The sequence below is a fragment of the Beta vulgaris genome, chromosome 6 (genome assembly GCF_026745355.1).
Source record: "Beta vulgaris subsp. vulgaris cultivar EL10 chromosome 6, EL10.2, whole genome shotgun sequence".
Lineage (NCBI taxonomy): Eukaryota > Viridiplantae > Streptophyta > Magnoliopsida > Caryophyllales > Amaranthaceae > Beta > Beta vulgaris.
Window position 1 is genome coordinate 11,711,067 of NC_079207.1, and position 27,006 is coordinate 11,738,072.

At 35.3% G+C, this 27,006-nt stretch overlaps 4 protein-coding genes and 1 long non-coding RNA gene across 5 annotated transcripts; 3 read left to right on the forward strand and 2 right to left on the reverse strand.

Annotated features, from left to right (window-relative positions):
* The first annotated feature begins 5,515 nt into the window (after positions 1-5,515).
* Positions 5,516-8,579, forward strand: LOC125498391 (uncharacterized). Its single transcript, XR_007275382.2, has 3 exons — positions 5,516-6,165; positions 6,270-6,374; positions 8,355-8,579. It is a non-coding gene; the product is annotated as an uncharacterized LOC125498391 (long non-coding RNA).
* A 1,901-nt stretch (positions 8,580-10,480) lies between these two features.
* LOC104895712 (L-ascorbate oxidase) lies at positions 10,481-13,072 on the forward strand. Its single transcript, XM_010682282.4, has 5 exons — positions 10,481-10,826; positions 10,979-11,071; positions 11,191-11,403; positions 11,540-11,728; positions 11,845-13,072. Exons 1-5 carry the CDS (start codon positions 10,554-10,556, stop codon positions 12,814-12,816), a joined length of 1,740 nt encoding a protein of 579 aa, XP_010680584.3. The 5' UTR covers positions 10,481-10,553; the 3' UTR covers positions 12,817-13,072.
* Positions 13,073-16,138: 3,066 nt separating this feature from the next.
* On the reverse strand, positions 16,139-20,040 carry LOC104895713 (agamous-like MADS-box protein AGL104). Its single transcript, XM_010682283.4, has 11 exons — positions 19,841-20,040; positions 19,688-19,741; positions 19,552-19,570; positions 19,059-19,120; positions 18,879-18,906; positions 18,738-18,799; positions 18,343-18,442; positions 17,866-17,916; positions 17,388-17,512; positions 16,976-17,279; positions 16,139-16,523 (listed from the first exon to the last, which is right to left on the reverse strand). The coding sequence occupies exons 1-11, from the start codon at positions 20,023-20,025 to the stop codon at positions 16,293-16,295; spliced, it is 1,221 nt and encodes a 406-aa protein (XP_010680585.2). The 5' UTR covers positions 20,026-20,040; the 3' UTR covers positions 16,139-16,292.
* A 2,405-nt stretch (positions 20,041-22,445) lies between these two features.
* On the forward strand, positions 22,446-25,080 carry LOC104895714 (photosynthetic NDH subunit of lumenal location 4, chloroplastic). The gene is made up of 6 exons (XM_010682284.4): positions 22,446-22,921; positions 23,034-23,126; positions 23,369-23,429; positions 23,595-23,663; positions 23,789-23,933; positions 24,708-25,080. The coding sequence occupies exons 1-5, from the start codon at positions 22,535-22,537 to the stop codon at positions 23,872-23,874; spliced, it is 696 nt and encodes a 231-aa protein (XP_010680586.2). The 5' UTR covers positions 22,446-22,534; the 3' UTR covers positions 23,875-23,933; positions 24,708-25,080.
* A 186-nt stretch (positions 25,081-25,266) lies between these two features.
* Positions 25,267-26,768, reverse strand: LOC104895715 (heavy metal-associated isoprenylated plant protein 23). The gene is made up of 2 exons (XM_010682286.4): positions 25,811-26,768; positions 25,267-25,688 (listed from the first exon to the last, which is right to left on the reverse strand). Exons 1-2 carry the CDS (start codon positions 25,968-25,970, stop codon positions 25,381-25,383), a joined length of 468 nt encoding a protein of 155 aa, XP_010680588.2. The 5' UTR covers positions 25,971-26,768; the 3' UTR covers positions 25,267-25,380.
* Positions 26,769-27,006: the final 238 nt, after the last annotated feature.

A 27,006-nucleotide genomic window follows, 5' to 3' on the forward strand; every position in this document is an offset into this window, starting at 1 on the left:
AATGCATAACCAATCATCTCCTCTACACAGCAGTTTCGGCCAGGAACATTCCTGCCCTCTATCTGTTCAATCAGTCTCTGCGTCTTCTTCCTAGGTCGTTTCTGACCTTCAACAACAGTTTCCTCATGATCAGACTCAACATCAGCTGTTTCATCAACAACAGCTACATCCCTCTGACTAGTCTCCACAATGGGAGAACTCACTGGAGCCTCATTATCCTTCCCCTGAGTTCGAACCTGTGGAGTAGGGTCTGGAGCAACTACTTGCTCAGATCCTTCATCTGTGCTCTCATCAGTATCACCTGCAGGTTTGTTAGCAGATACAAACATAGTGTTTTCATCAAAAGTAACATCTCTACTAAGTATAACACGCCCTTCTGATGGGGACCAAATCCTGTAACCCTTCACACCATCTCCATACCCCAAAAAACAACCCTTCTTAGCCCTTGGTTCAAGTTTACCCTCATTCACATGATAATAGACCATACAACCAAAAACACGCAAACCAGAATACTCAGCACTTCTCCCAGACCATACCTCATAAGGTACCTTGCAGTCAATACCTGTATGAGGACCACGGTTTATCAGATAACATGCCGTTTTCACGGCTTCACTCCAGTACTTCCTAGTCAACCCTGCATTAGAAAGCATGCATCGAACTCTCTCTAGCAAAGTCTGGTTCATGCGCTCTGCAACACCATTCTGCTGTGGTGTTTTCCTGACAGTGCGATGTCTCACTATCCCTGCGTCCCTGCAAAGCTCATTGAACTCATCATTAACAAATTCTAAACCATTATCCGTACGTAGCCTCTTAACCTTCTTTCCTGTCTGATTTTCCACTAAGACTTTCCATTGCACAAAAGTCTTAAAAGCCTCTCCCTTATGCTTTAAACAATAAAGCCAACAGTACCTGGAGAAATCATCAATAAAAGTCACAAAATAACTGAATCCTCCTATACCTTCTACCCGAGCAGGCCCCCAGCAATCTGAGTGAATATAATCCAGCGTCGCCTTAGTTATGTGCAGCCCCTTCCCAAACTTAGTCCTGTGTTGCTTACCCAACACACAGTGCTCACAAAACTCAAGGTTCTTCACCTTGTGGCCACAAAGAAGGTTCATCTTGGATAATATCTGCATCCCTCGCTCACCCATATGCCCAAGTCGTCTATGCCACAACTTAGTCATCTCCTCAGAACTTGTAGATGCAACATTAGCAGAACCAGTCAGAGTAGTACCTTGCAACACATACAGAGTACCCAACTTAGTGCTCTTAAGTACCAACTTCGAACCTTTCCACACACATAGTTCCCCATCCGTGCCAGAAAAAGTAAACCTCCTTCATCTAAGACACCCAGAGAAATTAGATTTTTCTTTAACTGTGGAACATGTCTAACATTCATCAAGTACGAATCTCACCCCCAAAGTCCTTATCTTGATGGAACCCCTCCCTACAACCTTACAAGCAGCATCATTACCCATAGTAACATTACCACCATCACAAGACTCATAAGAAGTAAACCAATCACGATTTGGACACATATGGTAAGAACACCCCGAATCTAAAATCCAACGATCAGACGGACTAGGCATATCAACAGCAGCTAATGCAGGTCCTCTTCGGAGTCATATTTCGTATCCTGTTGTGCAATGTTAGCATTGGAAGCTTTAGGATTCTTGGGACATTTATTCTTCCAATGGCCAGGTTCTTTGCAATAGTGACAGACATTCCTAGGATTGGTCTCTTTACCCTTAGAATTTTTCTTCTTCTTAGGACCCTTCCCCTTAGCCGAGTTCACCACCAACCCAGCCCCTGAATCTCCACCACTCTCAGTCGTTGCCGCCTTCTGGCGCAACTCCCTAGTAAAAAGTGCTGACTTCACCTCCTCTAGGGTCACAGTCTCTCTCCCAACAACAAATGACTCAACAAAGTTCTCATATGAATGTGGAAGTGAAACAAGCAAAATCAAAGCAGCATCTTCATCCTCAATCTTAACATCTATATTACGCAAATCAAGTAAAATAGTATTAAGTTGATCTAAATGATCTCTTAGAGACGTACCTCCTTGCATACGCAAGGCAAACAGCCGTTGCTTCAAAAGCAACTTGTTGGTGAGTGACTTCGTCATGTAGAGACTCTCCAACTTCGCCCACAGACCTGCCGCAGTGATCTCATCTGCAACCTCTGTGATCACATCGTCTGCCAAGCACAGCAAAATCGTGGAGTGAGCCTTCTCCTCCATCGCCTCTAATTCGGCCTCGCTAGGGCCTCCAGCCGCTCCACTCTTGTCACTCTTGACAAGAGGTTTCCAGATGCCTTGTTGCTTCAACAAAGCGCGCATCTTTATCTGCCATAGCCCAAAACTGTTCCTCCCCGTAAACTTATCAATCTTTGAGTTCATCGTATTCATCTTCCCAAAACCCTAACGCTATTTTAATCTCAAGCTCTAGATACCAAGTTTGTTGCAACGGAAGCGATTATCAAAGCAATAAACTCAAGAAAGCGAATAAAGAACACACAAGATTTAACGAGGTTCACTATCAATTTGATAGCTACGTCCTCAAGGCAGGGGAAAAGATTGTTTCACTATGAACGAGATGATTACAAGTACAATAGACAAGATTCAATTCAATTGAATCTCAAAGACTATCTCTAATCTCCTCTATTGTGTTTCTCTCTAATCTCTCCCTCTAATTTGTGGTAGAAAACAAAGCGCACAATTAGGGCACTATTTAAACCCTTCATTAAACGAGAAACAGAAAACCGGGAAAAAGCCGAATCCTCGATAGGTGCGGGCGCACCACATTTTGGTGCGGGCGCACCAACTCCTGGTGCGGGCGCACCTGCCAAATGTGCGGGAGCACCAACCTTCTGCCTCTTCAACTGAAAATCCGTCGTGACGAGTGTGCGGGCGCACCCCTCCCTGGTGCGGGCGCACCTGACTTGGTGCGGGCGCACCTTTATTTGGTGCGGGCGCACCACTCGCGCTGATCGCAAGTCACACGTTTCACAAGTTATGTGAAGAATTGGCTTAAGTGATTCTTTTTTGTTTGTGAATTGGGTGTGATATGGTCAACTGTGTGAGTGACTTGTTGCTGTACGCTTGCTGTCGTACATCAACAACAGCGTCTATGTTAAAAAAAAAATTAACAAATGCTTCAGTTGTCAGTTAAGAATCAAAGCATTTGATTCTCAAGTTTTCCGATTCCTTCTAAAACCGAAGTACTTGATATATTTCGAGCATTAAAAAATTGTCAAATACTTCGGTTTTAGGAAAATCGGAGCCTCTGAAAAATGCTCAAATGTAAGTATGGCGGATGCTACGGGTCAAATACAGAGCATTTGTACCATTTTTAAACAGAGAACTTGATGTTTTTTTCCACTTGTGAGTATAAGCTTTTATTGTAGTATTTCCAATTGAATTATATCTGAAATCAAATTCAACTTGTAGTAGTAGCTTTAATGTTAGCAACATAGATAAATTTGTCATCAACAACACCGATTATTAATTCTGATACAAGCTAAGAAACAAATCGACTAATCGAGATACACAGTTTAGCTCTACCTATGACGTTGGGTGCTCTCAATGACACATAACATAGATTTCAAAACCTTTTCGACTTTTGACTAAAATAATAAATTGAAAAACCAACATTATGAAGATTAAAAAGAAACCAACCAAAAAAGAAAATGTGTAGATTAAAAAGAAACAGAGGGAGTATATTGTTTTAACTTTTGAAACTTTTCATATGTAACATTGATATGTTTTTAAAACTAATACATAAAAACAAATAGAAGTACTCGTATGTAAATTTTTTTTTTTTTGAGGGGAGTATGTAAAATTATTTGTGGACTCATATTAATGTGTACTTTGTTACTATACTCGTTTTATAATTAATAATAATATTAACGGATTTTTTCTCAGATACCCCCGAATTTTTGCGAAATTCATGAAGTACCCCTGCCGTTTCAAAATTTTATCAAGGAAGCCCTAAGTTTTCGTATAATGTATCATACAACCTCAATAACTTATTGTTAACTTAAATGACCTGAAATCGCTTAAAGATGAACTTGATTCACATATTAACCCACATTATGCTAGAAATGTCCTTCCATAATTACATAAATTGCCTTTTTTCACAATCAAAATAGTTTCAATAGTATGTGGCCTAAGTACCTATTAGGCGATTTTGTTTGCTTTTAAATTAGACTTTGTTGGGAATAATATTAAATATTAGGTGAATTAGGATAGGATACAACTAATTTTGAGTCATTAAAGTTAGGGTTATGTTATATGCAGCCCTTAGGGTTGTATATAAGACATAAATACACTACTTAAAACGGAAATAAGTTGTGAATTTATGGAAAATTTTTGCATCAACCGCTATAATAAATGGTCTATTATTAATGCAACTTATTTCCATTTTTAGCTTCTTATATACAGCCCTTAGGGCTGCATATAGCTTTTCCCTTTAAGTTAATATAATCAACAACAATAAGTTATTGAGGGTGTACATTATATGTAAACTTAAGGAATACCCGATGAATTTTTAAAACTGCATGAATATCTCATGAATTTTGTAAAACCTTAAAAATACCCGGTGAAAAATCCATAATATTAATAGTCAAAGTTTAATATTGTCAAATCAACGAGTAAATATATTACAAATTACAACTACAAAAATAGAGGAAGTATCATGTTTATATATAGAATTGTCAACTACTATCACATCATATGACATTTGATTGTAGGAAAGCATACATTAATTTTAGGAAGGTACTCCCTTCGTTTTTTAATAAGTGACACAAAGAGAAAGTGGGGGAATACTAAGGAACTTACAGAGAAAAAGTTGGGACCATTTATATAACCAATTAAATTTGAGTATTGTATAAAGTGAGTAGGTGAAATAATTAAATAATGATAAAGATGTAATAAATGTGAAATATATTTTACTAATTTGAGTTACATGTCACTTATTATGATATTTTTCTAAAACAAAAACGTGCCACTTATTAAAAAATGGAGAAAGTATTAGTTAATTATAAAATATTTCAAATGTTTCACAAGAAAGAGGAACATTTTCTAGAACTACCTTTGAATTTTTTTTAAAAAAATTGTTTTTAAATTTTTTTTATTATAAAACTATAGTTTGGCCTTCTATTTGGCCATTGACTTGCACATGGTAGGTATATGACCTTCTTCCTTTACCATTTGTGACATCATTACTGAGATTTTGCTACAGTTGGGTCGTACGTAGCTTGTTCATAGGTTGTTCATGGGACAAGTACCTCCCATTCGAGCTTCAAAGGTGTTGAAGGTCACATGATTATTGTACCATGCGTAAGTCATTGGCAGAATTAAACATTCAAATTTAACAAAAATCGTTACCTAACACTAACTCTTTTTTTTTTCATCTTTTTCACTTATATAATCTTCACACTATTCGTAATTACAAAGAATCTTCTCAATTTCTAAAAAAAAATTATAGTCATATCGGGTCCTATTTTATTGGTCTCAATTAATACTTTATTAATATTCCACCATTATAATTATTACTAATACATAATGAAAATATTTAAATTCAAATACCTGCATTAGAATATGCATGCAAGAAAGTGAAAATGATAAAAAAAAACAAAGAAAGTAGTATTTTGAAAGAGATTTATTTTAAAAGGTACACTACTACATAACTGGGCTATTGCAACAATATGGTTGCAACACTTTTTTTTGTGTTGCATTATTTAACAAATAGTATAAAGTTGCAACACTTTTAATCGAAACGTTGCATATTACAATCTAATGCAACATTTTAAGCAACGTTTTAGCCAAAGTGTTGCATGCTACTGATTTAAGCAACGTTTACACGCAACACTTTATGAAAAACGTTGCATTGTAGGAAATAAAACAAAAAAAAAAAAAAAAGAAGCGGGCTATCCTAAAGTAAAGCCACGTCCCCAATTTTCCCCCTAAACAAATTCAGTCATCCTTTCAAAAAGAAAAACATAAACTTCATTCCTCAACCAGTGAAGATTTCTCAAACAACCGCCATTGAAGATTTCTCGAACATCCGCCATTGAAGATTTCTCAAAAATGAACAAAACAACTTATTCAACTGCCATTGTTGCAATTTCTTAGTTTCTTTCAAACTTCCGAGAAGATTAGTTAGGGTCTGCAACTACTTCATCCTTATTCAATTCTAACTCGGATTTCTTCATAATCTAATTTCTTTATTCGTATATACTAATCTGCTACTCGCTGTGACGAATTTCAGAAAGGAAAAAGGCATTTTGGCGAATTTTGAGCTAGGGTTCACGAAATTTGGGGGAATTTTCAGCAAGGGTTTCACGAAATTTGGGCGAATTTTACCCTAAAATTTGTAAGTGTTCGTTTTTTATCTTATTATGTTTGATTTTTTTTTTCTGATTTGAGAATTATGCTCATCAATTTCATCACCTTCATCTTTTACATACGGAAAGTTACTGGGCTATATTTCAATCAAAAATTTTAGCCCAGAAAATTGAAGCTTCCCCTGACTTTTTTTGTTCAATGATTTTCTTGATCTCAATAAGTCTGTATGCTACTCTATTATATACATGTTTCAATCTGAAAGCGACCATCTTCAAGGATAATAATGAAACAATCAGCAACTTGGTTTTCAGATCAATTTTGGCAGCAATTGTATTTCAAGTATCGATTTTTTTTGCCACTTGCTAGACTACTTCCACCACGAAAAAAATGAAATACAAATGTAGTGAATTAAAAATATTAGGATTTGGCAATTGGTTTAGTGATGTTAATTGCAGTATTGATTCTTGAATAGAGTGATTAAATGGGAATGTCCTTACATCAGCTGCTCTTTGGAAATTAATTTTAGTACTAATTTATGGGTTAGATGTTATGTTATGCTGCAGCTTTTATCTTGTGTTCATCTGGGACTTGGATGTTTATGTCGTGTATTCTTAACTGTTATAATTTATAACAGGAGATTTTTGGAAGAAATTTGGGGGAAAATTAAGGATGGTTCAAAAAGTCTAAGAAGCTTTTATCTTGAGTTCATCTGGGACTTGGATTTTTTTTTCTACTAATAACTATTAAGTATTCAAAGCTGTAGAATTTTCTTGAAATGCACTTTCTCTTGTAGTCTTGTATGACAGCTCTACTGCTCTGGTCATGGTTGAAATTACAGCCTATGCTTGTGTTAAGTTCTACTGTACTACAGAGCTAAGAAGTAATAATAGTGGGCTTCATATTCAAGTAAGAGAAGCTAAAATGTTGAGAGCAACCCTGATCCAAGCCATATTATACTCCATTACATGAAAATCAAACCCTGAGGTGGGAGCGCTCTACCACTGAGCTCCCACTTAGACTCTTAATAAGAGTACCTTCTGAGTAAATATCATGATGAAAAAAAAAAGATTTGGCTCAATTTACAAGTTATAATTACACCTGAATAATGTGTTCATATTCCTTATTGAGTAGGGAGATTAATAGACAAAAGTAAGTGGCATTGATTGTAGGCGAATTTTAGGGAAAAGATGACTTACTACATTGGTTTCATGAGTCTTAAAAGATCTGCTCTTGGAGAAGACACTCCTCACTAGCTCTCCTGTGATGCCCATTTTCAGCTGACAAAACAAAGATATTGCAGAATGACAGCAATGTGTTTATCTTCCAATAATATTAGTAAGTACCTATATATAAAATTTACTATATGGTTTTCATGCTTCAAGAGGAAGAAAGAAGAAAACTGAGAATATTAGTAAATATGTGCATCTTATAAAGAGGTAAGTTGTATGGTTGGAGGAAATTAAGTATCAGTCAACCCAAATTATCCAAGATTTATAGTCTAATCATACTTGTATCATGACATAAGTAACTATTTGAGCTATGAGATTAGAGACTCCCAAGACTTGAATATGAAGTGTAAGTTAGTTTTTCAACTGTCAGATTTCCACAACCCTGACCACCTTGATGAAGGTAGACACATAGAACCTGAGTAATCTTCAACTTTCAGAATTCCTTGATGATAGACACATAGAACATAATTAAAAAAAGCACCTGAGTAAGGCAAAAGATGGTCTCTTGAGAGCAAAGAAAGTAGAAGATTTTATTTGGTTGAGAGTGGATTTAGGAAGGAGCATTGACCACTTCCTTATTTTTTGGCTTTACTAGGAAACTTCTGTTTTCTTTTCTCTTCTTTCCATTTTTTTATTTCTTAAATATTCATCTCACTTTTGACAAATAAAATTTATCTATAATTGAGCATGAATTCTCCACAAATAATTGAGCATGAATATTGAATCAACTTAAACTATTTACAACATATTATTAACAATCAAATTTTTCTTTGTGACAGGTACAAAGCTTTTCAAAGTCCGAATTGGAAGCATTTTGATATTTATATATTTCTCGTTGAATCAAGAATGAAGAATTGGCTTCTATTTTGTGTTGAACATTATTTTTGGTTTAAAAACTTTTTAGCTAGCAAACTGGCTAGATAATCATTTTGTAATTTTGTACAGAAACTAGTACTTTTACATATTTGATGTCGACTTCTGCTATAATATATGACTTTTTCAAAGCCATTTTTAATGCATTAGTAGCTTTTAGTAATGGAATTACAGGGAATTCGTTTAATTAGAAGGTAATTGATTCGGCGTTGCAACTATATTAAAAAGTGTTGCATATGGTTAAGAAAATGTTGCGGGCATATGATTTGAATATTTGAAGAAAAGTGTTGCATATAAACAAAGATAACGTTGCAATTGTCACTGTTTAAAAACTTCAAAGTGTTGCATATAGCTGAAAAAGTGTTGCACTTGTGATTTATAAACTATGTAGAAGTGTTACATATAGATGAAAAAGTGTTGCACTTGTGTTTATAATAAATTTAGAAGCGTTGCATTTGATGAGCAAAACGTTGTCATTGTTAACGTAATAATCTTAAAAGCGTTTGCAATAGGAGGTTAAAAAACGTTGCATTCAAAAAGTTGATTGGAAATCATGCAACGTTTCTATGAAGCGTTGCAATAGCCCTTGTAAGCGTTGCATTAGACCTAATGCAACAGGACTTATTGAAATACTTTTAAAGCGTTGCATTTGATCTTTTGCAACGTTTTTATACCTTATAGCAACGCTATTGAAGCGTTGCTATAGCTTAGTTATGTAGTAGTGGTAGTAGCTTTTAAAAAAAAACTTACATAAGATGGTTTCTTGATGATGAAACCTATCATAGTTTCATGAGTTTTTTTACGAGGATATACCAAGGTAATAGGGTATCTTGTGGGGATATATCTCACTAGTTTTTTTTTTGTGGGGATATACCAACCTAAGTTTAAGTTTCGTTAAAAGGTACCAAAAACACTCTTTCTGGCGAGAAAGTCAAATTTTCGGCCTTTGACTTGGTACGAACTCGCGAGTGAGCCACAAAAATGACAATGAGGAAGTTGGAGGAAAATGAATGTAATAGAAGCAATTGAATATCACACGGTATACAAATAATAAGTCCAAGGCCGAAAATTTGACTTTCTCGTCAGAAATAGTATTTTCGGTACCTCTAGAACTTAAATTTAGGTTGATATATCCCACAAAAAAAAAACTAATAAGATATATCCCCACAAAATGCTCTATTACCCTGATATATCCTCGTAAAAAACTCTAATCTCACTCCAAATTCTTATGAATTCACCTCTCTAATAGACTTAAAATGAGTTGACGACATTTTCAAGAAGTTAAATATTCTGTGATTTCTGTCCCACTTTTTTATACCATTATATATAATCAAAATTATTGATCCACATTATTAAATTCAAACAAAATTCTCATAAAAAAAAATAAGACAAAGAATAATTAACATCAACGAATAAAATTAAATAATAATAATGGTACAAATGGATAGTACAAAAGATTTTTCTCTTTCTCAACTACTATGACAGTGGATCATGAAAAAAAAAATCTGAAAAATATCCATGACAACATTTATTTGCATTGCCAAAAAAAACAAAAAAAAGAAATATTGATGAAGTCAGAAGAAATGTCACTTTAGTAGTTAACTTTAAAGCTAACAACTTGTACCCTCTAGAAAAAAAAAAGAGAAAAGGCCATGGTCTATGGAGTTATGGACTTGTATAGTTGTATATTGTATTCTGTTCAAATCTACTTTTCCAGTCTACATCTAGACATCTAGTCAAACATATAATTGGCGAATAGTATAAATAATCAACTTCGACTGTAATTTAAGTATCTAGAAAATCAAAAACGCGGGTTCAACGTTACTTTTTTATTTCAAAATTTCCCACTTGAATCAATAGACTGTAAAAGACATGTTTGACAATTTGACTGCCAACAACTCCTGCCCTTCTGAAGCAACGTCGAAAATGCAAGATGTACGCATTTATTATTTATCCAGCTATCAATATAACATCATCCACCTACAAATATACATATATATATCATATCCATACTACGATATATACTAATTCAAAACATTTATGAGATCTAAAAACCTACTCTTTACTAAAAGATTTATTGTCAAAGAGGGCAAATTTTGCGACTTATGGCAAGTGAGAGTTGTAAGAGGACACTTCTTATTTTTATGATAGTATTGAGTTTAATGTCATGTAGTATCGAGGCGAAAACTCGATATTATAAATGGGATGTAAAATATGAATTTAAGTCTCCTGATTGTTATAGGAAATTAGCTATTACTATCAATGGTATGTCCCCTGGACCAACTATTACTGCCGAGCAAGGTGATACTGTTGTGGTTGAAGTTACTAATGGCTTGTTAACTGAGAATCTTGCCATCCATTGGCATGGTATCCGACAGGTTAGTATATATTCTACGTCTACCTCATCTGTTTTGAAATAAATAAAACGCTCCAATTAAAAAGCTGTGACATACAAAGAACGGAGGAAGTATTTTGTTCGACACTTTGTGTTTTTATGTATGTGCTCATTTTTATATTTCATGACATACAGATTGGAACACCGTGGTCTGATGGAACTGAAGGTGTTAGTCAATGTCCTGTTATTCCAGGAGACACTTTTGTTTACAAGTTTGTTGTTGACAGGGTAAGATTTTACTACAACATTCATCAGTCATCACTTCTTTCTTAAAAGTGTATTTATATTTAAGGTCCATAAATTGAACATAGTTTTGTGTAATTGTGTTTGTGTACATAAATGAGCAGCCGGGCACATACTTGTACCATGCCCACTATGGAATGCAGAGAGAAGAAGGATTGAATGGCATGATTCATGTATCTCTTCCAGTTGGAGAATCCGAGCCCTTCACTTACGACTTTGATCGTAGTATCATGCTTACAGATTGGTATCATAAGAGTGCCTTTGAACACGCTGTAGGATTGGCTTCCATACCATTTGTCTGGGTTGGAGAACCTGAGGTACTATTCATTTATCATGTTCATAATATGAAATACTAGCTTTTTTTAACTAGCTTCATACTAATACTGTTTAGTCATATTTATAATTCAATTGACTAATTCAATTTCTTTACATGTTTGGTTTGATTTGATCTAGTCACTTCTAATACAAGGAAGAGGTCGGTTCAACTGCTCCTCGGACACTATTCCTGCCTCTGAACCCGGTATCTGTAACGCCACGAACCCTGAATGCACCCCTTTTGTCTTGACTGTCAGCCCTGGGAAAACATATCGTTTGAGAATTGGTAGTTTAACCTCTCTGTCTGCACTCAATTTTGAGATTGAGGTAAGCATTACTTCATACAAAGTTGACATTTATTTTATGTTTTGCGAAATACTAAAGAATAACAGTACTACATCAGGAAGGAATGTCCAACTAATAACATTTTTATCGTTAATCAGGGGCATAACATGACGGTAGTTGAAGCTGATGGGCATTACGTTGAGCCATTCGAAGTACAAAACTTATTCATCTACTCAGGGGAGACATATTCTGTCTTAGTTAAGGCCAACCAAGATCCTTCAAGGAACTATTGGGCGACAAGTAATGTTGTGGGACGAAGGCCTTCAACACCAACAGGCCTAGCAATCTTCAATTACTCTCCCAACCCACCGGAGCAAAGTCCACCCACATTCCCCACCACAGGCCCCATATGGAACAATACTGCACCAAGGGTAGCCCAAAGCTTAGCTATTAAGGCGCGGGAGGGGTTCATTGAAACCCCACCCGCGACCCCAGACCGTGTGATTGTACTTCTCAACACTCAAAATAGGATCAACGGACACATAAAATGGGCCATCAACAACGTTTCCTTCACCTTGCCAACCACCCCATACTTGGTGACTCTCAAGGAGAAAAAGCTTAGAAACAAACTACACCGAGTGTTCGATCAAAGACCGCCTCCTAATGGCTATGATTGGCAAAACTACGACATTAACATCCCGCCACCAAATGCGAATGCCACCTCCAGCAACGGCCTCTACCGGCTTAAGTTTAACACCACAATCGACATAGTGTTGCAAAATGCAAACATGCTCAGCCCAAATACCAGCGATACTCACCCGTGGCATTTGCATGGGCATGATTTTTGGGTATTAGGCTATGGAACAGGCAAGTTTAACCCTTTCAATGACCCAAAGAAGTACAATTTGGTTAATCCAATACTGAAGAATACAGTACCATTACATCCATATGGGTGGACTGCTATACGATTCCAGGCTAATAATCCGGGTGTTTGGTTGTTCCATTGCCATATAGATTCTCATTTCTCGATGGGTATGGGGATTGTTTTTGAAGAAGGAATTGAAAGAGTTGGCAAATTGCCTACTTCGATCATGGGTTGTGGACTCACCAAAAATCTCATCAATCCATAGTTTTTGTTAGCTAATTTTACTTAATTTGCTTGTATACATCATCATTTTTCCACATTTTTTGTCCCTCTTTGACATTTTTTTTATGATTTTTCTACTGATCAATGATCACATGTGTAAGTACATAGATACATAGGACTGTAAGTTACTTGCGCTTTTTTTTTTTTTTTTTTGTGTAAAGAAAGCCCATGAGGGTAACTAAAATTATTCAAAGCTAACAAAGAATCAATACAAGAAGGCTTATTTGTTACTGTTTCTACGAATGTGTATTCAAAGTTATTTTGCTATATTCATTTTGCTGATATGTGTTCCCGTTTCTACTTTTTTTTTTTCCAGTTTTTTCACCAAATATCCCCGAGTTTTCACGAAATTCACCGGGTACCCTCGCATTTTTGAAAATACAAGGGTTACCTCTCAGTTTCAACATAATATTCCCAAATACCCTTAACGACTAACGGTGTTAACTGCCACTAATCATTAAACTTAATTATCTGATTTTAACCCTAATTCTAAACACTAACACTAAACCTAACCCCTAAACCTAACCTTAACCCTAATCCTAACCCCTAAACCTAAACCCTAAACCTAACCCTCCCCCACCATCACACCACCCTCCCACCATCCCCACACCAGTAGCTCCCCCTCCCCCACCCTCCCGCAGCTCCCCCCACCCCCGTCGACCCTCCCGCAACACCCCAACCCCGTCGAATCCCCCTCCCCGCTAATTTTCGCTTCTGGATTGTTCACTTCCACGAAAAACACCTATCCTCGGTAGCTCTGCAGTGACGAATAACAACGAAGATGAGAACAGGGAGAAACTACAGAACTGACGAGGGGAGGGTGGTTGTGCGGCAGCGTGGGCTGCGAGGGTGGCGACTGCGTAGGTAGGGGCTGCAGCTGCGAGGGTGGGGGCTTCAGGACTGCGTAGGCTACGAGGGAGTGGGGGCTGCCATGTTGGGGGGTGGGGATATCGACGGGGGTGGGGGAAGGGGGATACTCGGAGTGGGGGGAGGCTGGGGGAGGGTTAGTGGGCTGGTGGTTAGGGTTAGGTTTAGGGTTAGAGGTAGGGGTTAGGATTAGGTATTAATTAGGGTTTTAAAATAGAAAATTAGGGTTGATGACTAACGGCGGTTAATGACGTTAGTCATTAAGGGTATTGGGGTGCATTATCGTAAAGCTAAGGGGTACCCAATATATTTTCAAAAGTGCGAGGGTATCCGGTGAATTTTGTAAAAATTCGGGGGCATTTGGTGAGAAAACCGTTTTTTTCCATTTACCAAGCTATTTCTTCTTTACCTTTATTTGCATCATCTACTAATAAAGTTGCAGTCTTCCTAACACTTTCACATGCATCTCCTAAAATCTTGTGTCGAAATGACGAAATAAAATGAAGCAAATAAATGAAAGGTATGGAGTATACTATATAAATCACAACATAACCTCAAAAGTGCAGTACTTCTTGGGAGGAAGTATATTGGTTGTAGGGCCGTTTTTGATGTTTTATAGGCTTGAGGTGAAACAATAATTTAGGGCCTTTTATATATATAGTGGTGGAGCTAGAGTTTGCTAAAACTTTGTCACTAAGTAGTAATTCCTTTATTTTTCTAATTGACCCATATATGTAGGCATAGTTGTTGTCAATTCAATACTTTGAACCTCATTATCAAATTATAAGCAAAAATTATTAAAGTTGATAATTTTTAAATAAAATTTAGACGTATGTAAATGTAAAAGGTATATAGGATATGAGGTACTAGAGTGGTTATTTTATTTGGAGGAGAGAGAGTGGTGGATCATGTTTGAAATACAGAAAGATTAAAAAAAAAACAAAAAAGTGCAAAGAGTATGTAGGACAAATCAAATTAGGAAGGAAAATTCTCATTGGTAACCCTTTACTATAGAAAACTAGCCTTCATATGCACGCGATGCGTGCGTTAATTTCAAAATTTGTTATTCTATTAGATACTTCATTCGTATTTTATTTATGATTAAACTTAAATGTGAAAAATTCAACAGTTAGATGAATTTAGATATATTAATTCGCTAATGCAAAAAAATAAAAAGGTTGTGAGTGATTGTTAACATTAATTTTTTGTGAATGAATATTGAACAGAAAGAACAAAAATAATGAGTTGGTTTAACTGAATTAAAGAATTAAAGAGTATCAAAGGTAGTGAATGTTCAGACTTTTCATGTGCACGTTATGTATGTCATCTTTTTTTTAATAAGGTATAAATATTTTGTCCATTTAATTTTTGATTGAAGTATTTGATGCATATACTATTTTAAACTTCTTTTAAATGGCAAGTTGGAATGAAAATTTTTAAATGATTTGCTTTTGTAATTTTTTTTCATTCCATTAATTAGATCATTAAGGGTATTTTAGTCACTTCAAAAAAGGACACCACACCTCCTCCCTTGGCTTATATAATAGAGATTATATTTGGTAACCAATCTCAAAAGTTTATTCAAAACGTGACCTCTTAGTTAGTATATTGTTACCAGACGTGACATTAATGAGGTTTTCCGTTAAATATCATCTTTCAACATATTTTTTTTGTCTCACCCCAGCCTAACCCCTGCCAACCCTCTGCACTCCCACCACCCCTCCACAACAGTCCACCCCTACAACCCCCCAACACATCCCTTTTGCAATTCCCCCACTCATTCCCGCAAGCCGACAACCCCCACCCCACCCTTCGCCTCCTTCCTTCGCTGCTGCTGCCCCTTTCCCCTCCCCCCTTCGCATACCCTCTTTTCCGTACTGCCCCTCGCCCGTTTCCTACCCTTCCCTCCTTCGTGTACCCCCTTAACACCAGCCCCCCTTCGCCTCCCTCTAGAAGCGCCAAGTTTATCGACGTCAATTTAGGTAGTAAAGAGTCGTCCTCGGATCCGATTTCTTCAGTGGAGCATCTAGTGAATGGATCCGAGGAGAGATGTACTAAATGTATGTCAGGTAAATGTGAACTTCACTATGCTTAACAGTGGAATTTACCATTCCACTGTTCTCTCAACAAAAGCAAACTTTTGATGCTTATGGGTTTCAAACACGTCTCCTACACTAGTACATGTAAAGACAAACCATCAAGCCAAAGTTAATATTATGATAATATTTTTGCTATTGTCTTCCTTTATTGATGTTTTTCCAAAAGTTGAGTACTATATGTTTATGGGCCTTGACCCTTGTACGATTGTCCCTCAAAACAACCCAAGTTGGGCTTGATTGGTTGCAATATGCAAACCCGCGTCAATCGCCATGTAAACTTCATTTTTTTCTTGGATATAGCTTTAAATTTGTGCTGATACTCATTTAGACACGGTAAAATAGGATAAGGATACATTTGATTAACAACCCTTACACTATAATTGGCCTTAGAACATTACTTCCATGACTTTCACAATGTTCTCTTAATTACTTAGAGAGCCAAGTTACAATAATAGCAATACTATAGGGGATCACAAAGTTAAGAGATAGTGTGTCATTGCATATTCAGTTGTGAAATTTCATTGTCAAAATTTGATGCAGAAGTAGTGGAATGATCAGCAGTAGCAACATTTTCACTACATTGCACAAGCCCTCCTACTACTCCTACTTCGACTCCGACTCCTACTCCTCCACATCCCGTGGTTGCTGGAATCGCTTCTGCTTGTCCTCTAACCATTCCGGATGTTGCTCCTCCAACACCACCAGGTCCTTCTCCCAACTCATGCTGCAAACAACAAATTCATTCAATTTAACAAGTCCTATATAACTCCATGTTAACAATATTCGCCACTCATGACATAAACCAAATATTTATTTTATAGTAAGATGACATCCCTTGCAGATGGAGGAGGGAACTTGAGAATTTCTCCTACAAGGGATGAAGATCAAACCCCTCTCGAGAGTCGAGGGGAAGGGGGGCTTGTTCCTCGAAAGTAACAGAATATACAAGAATCACCCTTTTAGTACCTAGTAAATTTCCATGCAGTTTGCTTAACTTTTAATGTTTTTTGTGCAACTAACATATGATCTGACACAAAAAATCTTATTATTTGAGCTAATATGAACTTATTGGCTCTGAAATCGATCAACTTGGTTTAGTTGTTCTTTAAACCTAAACTTCTTTATAAGGTGAAAAGAACAAATCCTAAGTATTAAGAAATTGAAGAGATCATTAACCTTGATTAGAGAAGAGAATGAGTTATTATTTGATTGCATCAAAACATTGAGAAGCTCATTTGAAGTATAAGTTTGATGCCACGATGAGAGTCCCATAGCCCCACTTGTTTGATCATGAGGATGATGTTGTTGGTGTTGTTGTTGGTGCGGTTGTTGGTGCTGTTGTTGATGATGAGCAGCTGTTGCGCTTCCCATCTGATTGTTTTTATGATCCATGGCAACGTTTAGGGCGTTCCCCCCTTGTCCATGAGTCAATGTTTCGTATAGAGTTGTCGTTACTGGTGTTGCTGAGGGATGGTTTGGCCTACAATTTGTACCAATTCAAGATAGAGCAAGAGCATACTCATCATTTACATGTATCCCAAAGAAAATTTTACTGATGTTCCAAGGAAACTTTAAGAAAGTCTTTTACCTCATAGTAATAGTATTAGAAGGATCAGAACTGGTGAAAATTTGGCCTTGGTTCTGACCATTTTCTGGCAACCAACCCATGTCTTCAAACGACGTTGGCATCCCTTCACTTGTGTCCAAGAAAATCTTGCAATTTTATACAACGAGCAACATACTAAGCCAAGGAATTAGATGCACTTGAAATTCCAATTATTATCAATAAGTAATGCATCATATGCTTTGCAACATTTGTATATCATTGCCTTAAATAACCCGAAAAAATGTTTCACTATGATATCAAGGTCTCAACCTAATTACAGAGTCCCCAATATACCACGGTATAACCTTATTAAGTACACCTATATCGCAATTATCAAACTTTGCTTATCACAATTATAAATTTGCATATCACATAGTTGACAGGTTTGAGCCATCTAACTCTTAAAACCAAGATATAGTGCAACGTTAGCATAAAAGTGCAACAGATGCTTGCATTTTACCTGGACGCCTGAAGGGTCATAACTCGACATATGATTGCTCAGCAAATATTTCTGCAAGGAGATGAATTAAGCTGCTTAATTCAGAATCATTAGCTATTGCAGTTCAGTAATAAGTTCTGCCGTCTAACATTACTGAAAGGGAAAATGTACACTCATGAGGTATGCAGTAATTTGTAAGGCTCTAACATACTAATATAGATGTATATTTCAAGAATTACCTCAACTACAATTAGGTAGTTTCTTTTTGTGTGAGGTAACATTTTCTCAAATGGACTTTCTATGAGTTAGTAACTTCTGAAATTTACTTATTTGGAAGCATGTTACAAGACTAAATCTTCTTAAAAGGTACCTTAATATGCCATGCTAACTAACAAAAAGTCCAAATTAAAATGTGCAATCAAACAAAAAGATCCTATACATTTGACATCAAAGCATTTCAAATTATTGACAGGACTAAACTCTATGTATCCGCGATACCTTTCGTTGTGAGACGTGTGATAAAGCATCCATCAGATTCTTCTCACACGATTCAAGTTCTCCCACTGATGTGAAGGCCATGGGATCTGGCTCATAAATCCTGATCAACATTGTTACCAATAAACAAGTTACAATTATGGAAGTATCATTTCATAAATCCTGGATTAATCAGATGTAATTTAGAGCCCTATTAAAAGGAGAATATATAGTTGCTCAAATTCAAATTAATCCTGCACACTATCCCTATTTCTTATACTCATATTAGTCATATACAATGCAACATTCTGTTACTTAAATCCTTTTCAATTTGCAAATTACTAGAGTACCATAGCTCTATCACTTGATCAAGAATTTAATTCACTAAAAAATTGTGTCCTGTAAACAAAGTTTAAGACCTTAGTTGATCCTCAGCCATCTGAAGCTGGTGTTGCAAGTTATTCACTTCTTGTTGAAGATCCTGACAAATGATACAACAAAAAGTTAAATTTGTGAATCTATTTGCTCTTTCTGATGGAAGATAAATAACAGATACCCACCTCTAAATTTGAGTTAGATCCTGCTGGGCTGCATTAAAGATCATATTGCCCATCAAATTATTGCAAGTAAAAAGAACACTGTCGCATACCAGCAAAACCAATAATGTAGTGCTACATGATTAATTGTATGTGTGTGTGCGCGTGCGTGCATATAAATAAGCATGAAAAAGAGATACGTACTTGGCAAGTTGAAGAGCAATGTCATTCTCCGTCTTGAGTTTTTTTAAAGTGCCAAGTAAGTACTATATAAACATACGAAAATAAATTATATGAGACTCTTTACCCTTTGCTAGCTTATGAGTTATGAATAGAAGATAGTGATACAGTATTAAACTATTCTTGGGATTCCAACTATCCGCTTAAGTTTTTGGTCGAGTTAGTCTTTTGACATGGTATCGGAGCCAGCGTGACATAAAGGTCACGGGTTCAAATCTCATCCACCCCCTTATAGAGTATTAAACTATTCTTGGAACTCCAACTATCAGCTTAAACTTTTGGTTGAGTTAGTTATCTGACAGATAGTCTCCGTAACAACTAAACAACCCATTTAAGGAGGATTTACACAGGGTTTTTGGAAAAACAATTTTTATTGCACTGCTAGTTTATTTTACAAATTTGTATTGATCTCATTGTTAACATAATAATAACCAAAAAGAATGTTAGAATATCATACCTCTCTATTATGAACGAAGCTGCAAATTGTTGTTGGAGGAAATAAAAAGATCCACTAAAAATGTCAGTAATAAGTATAGCATATAATTCCATGCAATATGAAGTAGATTTATATAAAACTTATGAAAAATCCTTACTTTCCCCTGTCATGGTCTGGAAGATTAATGTAACGAGTTAATACATCCTCAATTCTACACCAAAAACATTCAAAAAAACAAGATTCAATCAATATTTATGTATATATATATGTATACTATAAAGCAAAATTTATGAAGAAAAAATTGAGGAACCTTTTTTTGCCAGAAAAATGGCTAAGACGTCCAGAAGGAGAAAACATAATAAGTGCAATATCAATGTCACATAAGATAGAGAGTTCATAAGCCTTTTTAATGAGTCCATTTCTTCTCTTAGAGAATGTAACTTGACGATTTGTATTATTTTCAATCCTTTTGATTTGAAGTTTAACACGACCCATAATATAAATTATGATTGTTAATACAAAAAATCAAAAGAATTAATGATAGATGAATGAAGCAGAGGAAGTGGGGAAGAAGATGGAGAAGGAAGAGAAAATAAAGGGACAAGAGAAAAGAGAGATGCGAAGAAAAAGGAGAAAGCTAAGGATTTACGATGAGGAAGATTAAGAGTCCAAAAATTCAATTTATTTGATTGATTTTGCATAAATTGCATTTTTGCATTGTTTGTTGTAAAATTAACTGTCATGGCGGGGGATGTGGGAAACCATTCTATACGGCATAATACGCTTGTCACAAGTTTTCCAACGGTATTGGGACGATATCAATTAGTCCCGCGTTTTTGCGACTCTTGTGCTTCTATGCTGGAATCTGGATTGGTTCTACTTCTATATAGAGAGAGGTCATCATGTGCTGGGCCGGGTTTGGGCAAAAAAAAATTGCTCCTTGATCGGGCTGGGTCCAATTTCGGGCCAAAAATTTGTGGCCGAAGCCGCTATTTTTTGACCAAAATGAGCGGGTTATTTGGGCCAAAATTGAGCTGGACAAAAAAAATAGACTAAAAAGTTATTTTTGTGACTTGCCCAAAGCAAAAAAATCTGGTTGGACCCGACCACGAGCCAAAAAAATCTTCCCAAAATCCACAAAAAAATCGAGCCGAGCTGTTTTGATCAGGTCTAGTTTTATAAAAGATGGTATACTTTTAATTTAAGATTAGGAAATAGTTCAAATTTCATATATTATAAAGAAATAGACCACTATTATGAATATAGTAACTAGTTTGATTCATTTAATAATTAATTTTTTTAATTTGTTTAGTGATTAACATTTTGTGATTAGCTTAATTCATTCCATATGATTGTCAGGTTATTTTTAAATATTGTTTGGTGTAATTTAAGATTCAATAAATGAGAAGAGAATGGACGACTAGGTTAGTGCGAGATAGGAATATACGAATAGTATTGGGTTAGAGTGAGAGAGAATGAATTTGTTAGAATAATGTAGACTTGAATTTGTTTAATTTTATATAGAAATTAGACAGCCGAAAATTAATATAATCATGTCATATCCAAGGAAAATTTTTCTTTTTTTTTTTAAGTAAGAAGAAATTCTTTGAATTATGCTCGTTAAAAATTTGAATTAGAACAAATTTTTTACTTAGGTCATAGAAAAAGTTAGTATTGTTTCAAAAAAAAGTTATAATAAACTGGTGAAAGTGACTTTAATTGTTCAATGAATAGATTTATAATATTTCTCTTGTAAAGCAAAATTCTTATCAGAATAATAATTACTAATATAATCATTAATGAAATTAATAAGAAAGGTCATAGTATCTCACAACTCTTGGCCCAAACACGGGCCACGGAATTGTGTACTACGTTGGATTGGGTTGTGCTTTGCGTTGGTCTGGCCTAATGATATAATGTTTGGCTTATCTCTATTTTATATGGAAAGAGGGGTAGAACACCAAAATATTAGAAACCCTATTTTACCTTCATAATATTTCTATTCTAACTACTTACTTTAATGAAAAAAATAAAAAAAGAAACTACTTGATTAATATAAAAAATAAAAAAATATTATAAAAAGAAAACCATCAACTATTCAAATATTCCAAATTTATTAGAAATAATTAATAATTAATTTAATTTTCTCCATCTCCTAAAAGAAATTAATTTTCTACGTATCTTCGCACGCATCACGTGCATATAAAAACTAGTAACACAGAAAGGCAATCCAACCTTCATATTTCTTTTGTTTTTTATGCAATATTTATCTTTTTGGTAAATATATTAAAATAATTAAATACTTCAATTAAAAAAATCAGGAAATAGTCTTGCTTGAACCTGGTCCAAGCTAATATTATTGTGGACTAAAATCACTTATCTAATATAGTGATCTTTTTTTTTTCCATATAATAACCTTTTAAAAATCTGAAGTTATAGTATACAGGTACTTTCTAATATAGTGACTGTTTTTTTTTTAATATTGTCACTTTTTATTACATTAATTATCGTGATGAAATTTTCATTTTGTGACATAGTAATCTTTTTTTTTCACATCGTCAAACTTTAGAATCTATACCTACTCATTTCTTATATCTATATATTATATATTGACTTTTTTTTCCATAAATCACATGAATTAGCATTAAGTTCACAGTAATTTATTGTAGACCAGGTCCATATAAGACTTTTACAAAAATAAGAGGTGGTAATACTTTTAGCAACATTAGAGAAACAACCTTCCATACCCAAAAAAAGACATAGAGAAACTACCAAAGTACGGATGGTAGGGGTAAAAAGAACAAGAATTACCAACCAAAATAACAGAACACAACCTCTAATAACTTGAAAGTTTTAACTACATACTAAACAAATTTCCATCAGATATACTATTTGCCTATTACCATGTCTTTTGGATAAGGAAGAATGTGTATGTGTAAACCCATTCTCTTAAACCAGCAAAGAAGAAGAACAACAACAAAACGAACAGAGAAAGCAAAAAACAATGGCAGTATGTGCAACTGCAGCAACAGCAGCACTGACAGCCATTGCCAATTCAAGCTCTACCAAAAGGCCCTGTCAGCTACAACTCCGAACTCTTAAACCAACCTCTTGCAAGTCTAACACAGTTGTTAGTCTTCCACCTTCTAACAACTTAGACAATTCGACTAAAAAAGGGCGGCGAAAGATAGTAGAGCTCGGAATCATAGGCCTTATGGCAGCTTCTTCAATGGCGTTTGGTTCTCCATTAGAAGCAGATGCTACAAGAATTGAATACTATGCCACTACTGCTGAGCCAAGTTGTGAGCTCAATGTAGTTCGCTCTGGCTTAGCTTATTGTGATCTTGTTGTTGGCTCGGGTGTTCCAGCCCCTTACAACACCCTTATCAATGTACTACATCCCATCATCGTTGTTTAATTCTTTGTAGTTCCATCAATCTTTCTATCCTGGATTAAGTTTTTAACTCAAAACTTATGTTTGGTTTATACATGGATCTGATTAGGTGCACTATACGGCGAGGTTTGCTGATGAGACTGTCTTTGACAGCAGCTATAAACGTGGTAGACCTCTCACTATGCGCATTGGTGTAGGCAAAGTATGTTCTGTTCTCCCTCTACGCTTACACTTGGTTTAATTTTCACTGTTTTATGCAGACCTTTGATAATCTTGTCATATTTATCAGTAAAATACATGTTCAAGTTTTTAAAATTTCACCTCAATAAGCAAAATGTAACAATTAAAAGGGAATCACATGTGGTACAGTACTACTGAAATTTGATCAACCATGTAAGATATTTTAATTTATTGAGAAAATTTGCCTTTCATTTCAATTCTCAGGTTATTAGGGGATTGGATCAAGGGATTTTTGGCGGAGATGGGGTACCCCCTATGCAAATTGGTATGTAAGATAAGTTCTGATAGGACTATTGCGCTTTCCCTTCTAAAACCGAAACAATAAGCCTTTTACAATCCAAGCAGATAACTTTCTCTCTACTAGTTTACATTGTATGCTTTGTAGTGCTCCAAAATTGGCCTTAAGTTCAGATATTTGTTTTCTATGCAGGCGGGAAACGAAAGCTTCGCATTCCTCCAGAGTTAGCATATGGACCAGAAGCAGCTGGTTGTTTTTCAGGTAGAGCAAAAAACACTAGGTGTTCATTGACAGAGATACCATTCGAAAAATATTTGCCTAAAAACTTGTTCTCTTTGGCAATGACAAGCTTTTGATTAATATTATTGAGCTAATTACTTGTGTAGGTGATTGCAACATTCCAGCCAATTCAACTTTGCTATATGACATTAATTTCATGGGAATTTACTCCGGAAATAGGAAGTTGACATGATCTTCCTTACTACTCGTATGATTTTCTTTGGTTAGATTTCTCAAGAGAATTCTGCCCAAGTGAGTTACTCACTCCTCGCTCTCAATTCCTTGAGTTATTATGGAATATGTGTATCATGCTAAGCCAGTCATATGATACTGTACCAGTGGATGTCCTTAGGGGAGCTAATTTTGAGTGCCTCACTAGATCTAGCATGAAATATGTTTCTTTTGGCATAATCCTGAAAAATATTACTTGCTTATATGAGTCTAGTAAGGTCTTCCTTGGCAATCAGTTGTTCGCTATTGACTGGTTTACTTGGCTTGTTTGACATGCTGGTAATATCAGTTGTTTGCATTAGCTCCGTCAATAGTCTATAACAAATTGCTTTATAGAATCAATTGGTAGTTGTTAGCTATTTATGTTATAAATTGGACAGATCTAAGGCAAAACAACTAAAAGCCAATGAAGATAACTAATCCATGTAGCTTTTTCATTTTGGCCGAAAAGCCAATTTTAGCTGGAAAGCCATTTTATCAAAACATATTGTTTTTGTTGTTTGAACTCATACAGAGCCAAATACCAACCAGAAAATGGCAAAAAGTAAACTAAAAACAAGACCTTGATCTTCAAAGAAACGTATGTCCTCCATTTGCATATATTTCCATCATTAATAAAAGATGGACAATAGGATATGAATAGTAAAATTCTGATTACTGATAACTTAGGATTATCTGTCAATCTATTCTTTAAACACAGCCCTGAAATGGGAGCAACCATAAGCTTCAAGTATTATTTCTCACTGACTATGTCTCTGCTAAATCCACCCAACTGGTTTCTTTTTATTGTAACAGAGTAGAGGTACTTGAACAGCAGCTTCCCGCTGCTCCAAAGGTTACACAAGATGGAGTTTCAAGATATGCTTACGAAACATTGTTCGCGAATTTCCATACATATCTTTGTATAGTGACTATAGTCATATAATGCAACTTACCTATGATGCAGACATATCTTTTATTTTGCTTCAATTAAAATGGAGCAGTGAGGCCAAATCTCCATTCATCTGCACCAAAACTAACCTGAGTGTGTTACGTCCTGCTGCTGAGTTTGTATCTTCAGATCGTACTAGTATATCACATTTTTTTCTCAAAATAATGTGTATTGTGTAGTATAACTTTTTGCTGCGGCTTAATGTGTATTAAAGATAGTACATCTATATCTTACCAATCTGATGTTTACAGAAAAAGTCATGAGAATTTTCATGTGTAAAATAGTTCTGAACATATTACCAAATTAGAATTTCTGACTTTCAGAGGTACAAGATGAAAGTAATCTTAGGTGACGGATGAGTGTAATTGCCATTAGCCCAAGAAAGAAACGGAAAAAGGTGAGCTGAGTGTACACAGAAGAGTCTTTTCTATTTAATAGGAGTATATTTCAAACTAAACTTATCATGAATACATAGTTGAGTAGTATATAACAATCTAAAGAGACAAGGTCAAAACTGGAATAAAAAACAGAATTGATCTACATTATAGAACAAGCATTTGGGTTATCATCACTAAACATGGAAACAAGAGGGTCCTGATCATATCGGGTGACAGTAGCAGTGTTCGGGTTTTCCATGAAATCCACCTTCCTGACATGACCAGGAGGAGCTTTCTTATCATAAGCAGCTGTAGCATAAGGCTGTGATACCAAATTGTAAGGCACATACGGCCATATCTCCGCCTTCTTCCCTGTGGCTTTTGCCTTCTTCAGGACCTTATTCGCCTCCACATACCCTGAAACTGTCACCTTTTGCTGTTTCCTGTTTATCTCCACTGACTTCACCCCTGCAAAATCATATTTCCTTTATCAAATTTTGCTAGATATTTATGTCAGAAGGTATGATAATTGACAAGAAATCTACTGTAAGTCTGAAACAAATGATTAGCAGAAGGTTAGAAAGACTTACCAGAAAGAGAGGATAGAGCTTTCTTGACTTTAAGCTCACATCCATCACAATCCATTCTAACTTTAAGCTCCACAGTTTGAAACTGCTTCCTCTTCTTCTTGTGCATATGTCCACCACCCATCATTTCTGAAAAATACTCTAATGTGCCTCCAACTCCCATATCTCTAAAGCTCGATTAGAAACGTTCAGTTCTTACAAAATGTGATCTTCTGTACGCGATAATCTAGTGTTTTAGGTGATAATATTGTCTCCCAAAGATATGCAATATTATGTTGTAGGTGTTAAGAAGTTGATGATGAAAACATATGTATAATGAGAGGGAAGCAGGTAAGTTATATATAGCTAAGATGACATGAGTTGTTAGGCTTTAAAGGAAACTTCTCTCCAACAAACTATATTCCTTTCTTTGCTCAGTAGGAAATAGGAATCCTATAGCTAGTTTAATACTAACAAACACTTAAAAAACTCTGCTAGGCCGCTTTTTGAAATAAAGAAACTGTGATCTCCTTTCTTTCCCTTTTTGGTACAATATGTACATAGAAACTTTACCTTTTTATCTGTTCTTTCTTCACTAGCTTTCCTCGAATGGCTTTTTCTTTTTAGCAAAAAACTTAGGTTGTTAGAATGTTCACACAGGATTAGGAAAGTTCTTTTGTTTAAAGGGAGAATTAATGGCATTAAGAGTAGTAAGAAACATGTAATTGCAGTAGTAGATACTTAATACACAGGCAACTGAAATAAAATGAAGTGGAAAGAGTGGCATTTTTACCATATTGGATTACCCCATGTTATCTTATCTACTTAACTAACTCTTCATTTTGTATTTCATATAATTTGACACTTAGATATGTCAATACAACATAATGTGATCAATATTTACCTCTCATTCTAAACAAAGTATTACGAACCCGTAAAAAAAAAGTATTTTTGAACAAAAGATAGGGGTACTAAAGCGAAACAGAGAACATTTGTATTGCTTGTTTTGAATTTTAAAAATAACAATTAGATAGTTGTTCTAGAAGTTGTGATACAAATTTGGTAGATGTCAACAAGCTTTTTACCAATATCATCCGATATTATATATATATATATATATATATATATATATAATAACTAAATAGTCTTTTAATTTTTGACCTAAAGGACAAGTATAATACATTTGGCTACATTTATGTAACTAACACCTTTTTTAGTCC